This window comes from Bacillus rossius, chromosome 2, assembly GCF_032445375.1.
Source record: "Bacillus rossius redtenbacheri isolate Brsri chromosome 2, Brsri_v3, whole genome shotgun sequence".
NCBI lineage: Eukaryota > Metazoa > Arthropoda > Insecta > Phasmatodea > Bacillidae > Bacillus > Bacillus rossius.
This window is the reverse complement of record NC_086331.1, coordinates 99,138,868-99,145,684: the sequence shown is the minus strand read 5'-3', so window position 1 is coordinate 99,145,684 and position 6,817 is coordinate 99,138,868. Positions and strand designations below refer to the sequence as shown.

At 33.9% G+C, this 6,817-nt stretch overlaps 1 protein-coding gene across 3 annotated transcripts in view; it reads left to right on the top strand.

The window, feature by feature from the left end:
- The first annotated feature begins 504 nt into the window (after positions 1-504).
- The window catches only part of LOC134529504 (uncharacterized), a 69,850-nt gene continuing 63,537 nt past the window's right edge, over positions 505-6,817 (top strand). For 2 of the 3 annotated variants that reach the window (XM_063363656.1, XM_063363659.1), the window contains exon 1: positions 515-624. In XM_063363656.1, coding sequence (XP_063219726.1) covers positions 583-624 — 42 coding nt within the window. In that variant the 5' untranslated portion in view covers positions 515-582. Of the gene's footprint in view, positions 625-6,817 lie in introns of all 3 variants that reach the window. The other variant, XM_063363654.1, reaches the window with a different exon arrangement.

Below are 6,817 nucleotides of genomic sequence, written 5' to 3'. Positions count from 1 at the left end.
ACTCTTTCTGGGGCTACATGGGCCTAATTACGCGTTTCCGGCAACATGTTTATTGGCAAAAATGGTTGCAAATAATAAAACCTTTCTACCCTCAAGCGTTGTAACATGATTTTTGATACATTCTGTATATATATGAATTTGCTCTAAAATGGTGTATCGGTCTAACAAACAGATGGCCATAATTTAAGGCTAGTTTTAAATAGTTAATGATGCTGTATGCCATTCCCATACAACATTCAGCAGTCGGAAGTTTTATCAGTTACATTTCGAAAGTCAAAAGATTAGCACATGTGACACCTCTGCGTATTTACACTTCACCACCGAGACGAATATACAGATAAGAACCTTCAAGGCATTTAAAGCTGACGCAAGGTAACACGTAAAATGCGCCTTTTTATTAGTTTAGCAAATATTTACTTTAAAATGTTTCGTTTATGGAATGAAATTATAAAAAAATAAAATCTCATTTTATGGCTAAATGTGTTCTCCTCAAGGCTAAAGAACAAGAATAAAATGTGAAAATTTAAGTTGCACTTATGGCCATGGGCTTGAAAGCGTTTGTTTTATTTTTGTTCTAAGTAAATGATGACAGACGAGGATGATTATGTTGATGGCATTCATGAGGTAATGTTGAGTTAATGCTGTTAACTTTGTGTATTTTTTTGTATAAATTTAACATTGACTTTTGGGGTGGCAGAAATAAAATGTGATTCTTCATTTGGTTTGAATTTTTTTTAAGGGCGGGGGGGGGGGGGGGGGGGAGTTCATAATGTTTAGTTAGGTTATTCGTAAGGGTATCAGCTTTAAATACAGTAGAGTGAATCATATTTTGATTGTCTTGTAAACATAGTAGATTTGACATTTGGTGGACATAAAGTTGTGTACAATATTAACTGTCTGGGGGTGTAATAAATACTTAGTTTTCGTAATTTTCGTAATTTTCGGATGTCGCGGCTTTTTAGAACGGAAAGAAAAAAATTCAGAAGACATGGTTTTCACACAATTTTATACCCTACAATACCTGTGCTTTTACTCTTCCACCACCATTTATTGTTTATCCGCTATAGGGCCTGTGCAGTGGTGGATCCAGGATTTTGGTTTGGGAGGGGTTTGACCCAGCTGAGGCTAAGCTTTATCAAGGCAAACACTAAAACAATAGTGGACCCAGATGCTTTTGGAGGGGGCTTGAGCCCCTTAGCCCCCCCTCTGGATCCGCTACTGGGCCTGTGAGTTCCAGAAAAGTATAAGCATCACTTTACCAGCAGATGGCTGGGTCTTGAATTTTTTCTGCGGTGGAGAACTAGTGTGTTTCCACTTAAGGCTTTATCTCTTAGACTCAGGCTCATAATAGTGAATTCCTGTCTCATTGCCTGTTACAATTCTTTCAAAATAAGCCTCTTTCTCATTGGAACATTGAGCTTTCAGCTGTCTACTGATTTTAAGCCTCGTTTCTTTGTAGTTGTCAGTAAGTTGTCTCACAGGTTTTCTTGTTTGCGGTTTAGTTTTAATGATGTTATGGACGGTTCCAACACTTGCAGAAACTTTTGCAGCTATAATTTCAACAATGATTCTTCTGTTGTCTCGGATTATTGCATCAGTGCATGATTCAAAGGAGTAAGTGCCATCTTCGACTGGTCGGCCACTTTCACTGCTCATGACCGATACTTTTGCGGCCACATTTAATTGTTCTACCCACTTGTAAATGTTTGAATGGTTTAAACAATTGTTCCCATACACTTTTAAAATTATTGCATGGATATCATTATCTTTAACACCTTCAGCGACTAAAATCTAATCATGGCACATTGTTCTTCCGCAGTGCAATTCTCAATCAGATTTGACATCTTGAACTGACTGATTTTTTGGTTTATGTTTACACAATCTTATCAATAGCTGATCAGAAGTCATTGCAAGGATGCAACTTAAACTTTTGAAAGTTTCACATTTATTAAATAAACCGTTTCCTAGCTACATCAATTTGTCTTCGTTACTTATTCAATGACCTTCGTATATGGGTCATTATCATGAAAAGGGACATTTTTCGATCAAGTTTTTTTAAAAGTTGTACATCCGTATTTCTTAGCTTAATAATTTATTTTAAGTAGTTCTAAAGTTGTTAATTATGAACACAGTACCAGCAGTAAAGTTTACTAGTTATTTTTTATTGAAAACTGAAATTAAAAAACTAAGACTCCATGGAGTTGATGGACAATGTCCATGGAGTTGACAGTGAAAAAAAAAAAGTTATTTTACTATTTTTACTAATCAGTTGCAATATATATACTACTCTATTACAGACATGTAATAAACCGAATGGTTTGTAAATAAGTAAGTCTTATATATTATGAACATTTATGGGATTTTGTGGTTTTGTGTAATCTTTACCAAACATCCACAAATTAGCCTAACATCTTGGGAGTATTTTTTAAACATTTATAGGCAGTGCAGATTAATTTAACAAACTATAAGTGATGTAGAAGGTGCAATAACTGAAAAGGATATTATAAAATAACTTAATGTGAAGTAATAATTTTTTTTAACACATTGCAATTTGAAACAAACTTATAAATCAAAAGTAGAAAGTAACAACATTATGTTTGTTTTCTTAGTTGACATTGTCAATACAATTATGGGAACTGATTACAATCTATGTCTGTAAATAGCATGTTCAGCCTTCTGTCAACTTTAGGGTCCTTGAGAACTTGCTGTATTTGGCTATGGGATACTTGTGACACATCCTCTACATCAGGATACTGAAAAGTTTTATGGTCCCCCTTTGAACGAAGGCATTTTACCCAGTAGCCACTTGTATCATGTGACAGCACAAGACCTATGTAGTGCTTTGAAGTGTTTGTTGTACTTGTGAACTCAACAACCACAAAACAGTTGATCAGTTCACTTGGTGTCTCTGAACATCTTAGATCCTCTTGAGAAGAAGAGTTACATCTTACTTCCTCTTCAGAAGAAGAATTGCTGCCTGAGTAGACATCAGAGTATTTAATTTTTTTCTTACACATTTCATCTGAATAAGTCGTTAAGAAATTAAAATATATAACAACTGTCACATAACTAAGACTAAAATAAATAATAATAACAAAGACAAACTGAAGTTGATCAATAATGAAGAAAGAAATAAGAATAAATAATGCATACATGAAGGAGATAAAGAGGTTAACAAATACTATTGATAACTTTGAAAATAAAGCTTTAACTTTTAAAAGGATACTATTTCTCTCTAGAAGATCATTGACATCAGTTTTTAGGATAAGGCTTCCTAGCTCGTAATGTTCACATTTCTGAGAGGGCAAGCATTGGAAGCAGGAAAGCCTCCTGAAGTGCAGTTTCAAGTGCTCACATCTACTCCATGTAACTTGATGTGTATTTAATGTCCCTTTAAATGGAACCAGTTTTTGCTTTAGTGCATACGGCTCTTCTACAATTCCTTTTGGGACAGAAATTATTTCAACACCTTTGACATTCTCTTTCAGTATGTTGAAAAGCTCAATAAAGTTTGGAACATCAGTTCCATGGGCAACAAGAAAATCTGCAGTTCTTTTGAGTGTGCCTCCCACACCATTGGGAGCACCTTTCCCGTGGTTTTTCTCACTGTAGTTACATGTTATGTCTTGGGCATTAGGAAATTCATCTGCAATTTCTGTTGCTATCAGTTGAAACATCTTCCGATTTCGGTATTGCGTTGCCGGTCCATCGCTGAGAAAATGAAGATGTTTGATATTTCGAGTCAGATTTTCTTTTACTTCAGAAAAGACAGGTTTCAAGTGTTAAATAATGGCAACTGGATCATATTTCAAGCTGTCGGAGAGAGTACAAAATGACTTTGCAACTGTTTTTTCCGCATTTTCTTTACAATTAACAACTACAGTATGGAGAGTTACCTGCTCTCTAGACTCACCAAAATGAAATGATTGTATTTCATCAGTAAACTTGCAATTGTAATTCTCAGAGAAATCAGTGTGTATCAACACACTATCTGGTGAGAGATTTTCCTTCAGACTAGAAATTTGTTTATATTGGTGGTATATATTATTTAAATGAGCCATAAAAGCAGGAATTGAAGCCTCAAATTCTTGTACTAATTCTTCTGTCGAACATGTGACTGCTACTTTAGTGGACTTTCTGCACACCTTATTTACCCCCTTTATAACTAATATTTCTTTTCTTGAAATCCATTTTTGGTAGGTAATTGTATCATCCTTTTCAAACTCACCATATGTTATTTGCTTGTTCTTGCAGTTTTCACACACTCTTTCAAGGCAAATTTTTTTCATTGAACTGTCACAGCAGAGATTCATACAAAGACTAACTGCACTTTTATCTGTAATAATCTTTGAATGTTTTAACTTTGAAAACATTAAGCGAATGTTCTCATGGAGAGTACAAAGGCAAGTATCTCTTTCGCTCACCTTAGGTGCAACAAACCAAAATGGTCTGCCCCTACAGAATGTAGTGTAGCCTAGAAATAAGTCTGGTTTTGACTACAAAAGGTTTTGTAAAGATTTCTGAGAGAGTCATTCAAATAGCGCTTTTGTTTTTTGCACCCTTTTCTTGTGATAGTATCTCTCTTACCTGGACAAAGTCTGCTTGACTCATCTTTCTCTAGGAAAGCCTGTATATCAGTTTTAATCTTGAGACATTCTATCAAACGCTTAGTGTTTTTTCCTGATGAACATTTTCGCAAAACCTTGTAGGTCACAACATTCTTTAAGAACTTCATACATCTGTATTTTTTCAATACTTTACCAGCGACATGCCGGACAAATTAATTTTTCACACTTCCAGGATGTTTACTTTTCTTAATATTTTCTTTCACTCGGGCTACGATAGCTTCACCGAAGACAAGTCTCTTTCGTACATCTTCTGATACATTCTGTCCCCTCAATAATTTTTTCACATTACTTCTTGGAGAATCCTTTGCCATTTTTCTTTATTACATCTGTAGTATTTACACCTGTAAGAATTATATTTCATTTTGTACTTCATTATCTCCTGTTCTAGTTTCTTTATCTTCCTGTACGCCTTCGCCCTGTCTTTTCTTACTTTTTTCCGACCTGAAGACTTACGTTTGTCCGATGAATTTGGTGTATGTATACTGGGCCCAGGAACACACATGCCATCTCCAGAACCTTGAGGAATGTCTGAATTTGGGCTTTCTGGTGGGCTGTTTGACTGTAAATATGAATCAAATTTGTTACTTGCCTCACATGTTTTCCTATACTTAGCAGCAGCTACTCTCCAGGTTTTCCGTATTTTTTGCTTCTGTCGTGGATCTGATACTTGCTCAATACCTTTTATTTTACCTTCGTCTTTTCTTTTGTGATACCTTGCTCTCTCCTTCTCTTTAGTCTCTCTGTAAATATCTGGGTCATTCCTTATTCTATTTCTGCGTCTCCTTTTAGCGTCTTTCTTTTTCGCTCGTTGTTCTTGCATTGCTTTCTCAGACAGCTTTTTATTTCCTTTCGCCATTTCACCCTGCACCAACAATAAACCATTGCAATATTATTTTATGTTTGTAATGGTGTCATTATTCTATAAATTTATACTATGTAAAAATATTATGTAGGTAATACATTTTATTATAAGGCCCTTGTTCATAATCTGTAAAATGAATAATACAAAAAAGTTTTCAGTAGGCCTATGTGAAAACCAATTATAAAATATAATAAATCTATTACCTATGTATAAACAAACTCTTTGCATAAACATTACAGTAAGTTAATGAAAAAGAACATCTGAAATCAACTCCATGGTTTTTGGATCAATCCATGGTATTAAGTATGCCATGGAGTTGATGAATTTTTGCAAACATATTTTCAAGATATATTAGATTTGAGGTTTGGATGAAAATATTTATTAGTAAGTATGTTTACATGAAGTCTTTTAATAATTAGTCATGATAACAATAAAAATATAATTTTTATAATTATATTTCATATCCATGGAATTAATGGATAATAAATGTACTCACCTAATTATTAGCAATGTAAGCCACAGAACTCATCACACAACCATAACAACCAACTAGTTCTTTGTTACTAACAACAAGATGGCTGCTTCTTCCCCTCGTGACCATCAGCTAAACCACAGGCATGCTCCCTGCAGAGATTTTGGTGAATTAACATTTTGCCATGGAGTTGATGTTGAATCTTGGGTCACAACTTTGATATGTGATTAAACGTATTTGTAGCTATAGAATATTGTAAAAAAACAGTGGTACTTACTTACTTGTATTTATGATATGAGGTCAACATTATAAATTAACTTAAAGCTTTAAAATCTGGTAGGAAAAAGTGGATCTTCCCGATATAATGTGCTGTGATCACGACATGGAGTTGACTATTTGAGAAGTTGAAATACAGTTTCAAAAAAGCTACATCTTTATTAACCATTATTATTTATGGTCTTACAAGTACACATGGTTTAATATATAAAATATATAAGTACATCATAACATTAATATTTTAAAGGATTTTTTTGGCTTGGTCAGCAAAGTGTTCCTTTTTGTGATAATGACCCATATATTAAATTCAAATTTTTAGGAAGTTTAACAAATTCCCATGTTTTATTTTATGCTAATGCATTGATTTAATCTTTTATTGCTTCTTTCTGGCCACTATTCATAGCATCCTGGAATGACTGGTACAAATTAAGAAGGATATTGTCCAAATGATGTTTCTTTTTGTATGGAGTTTTGTTTATAATGCTTGAACTTCCTTGGCAATGTTTTCTTATGTTATTTATTGGTTCAACTTGTGAATTACCTTTGTTATGATTTTTTTTAAATAATTTTTGATACTGT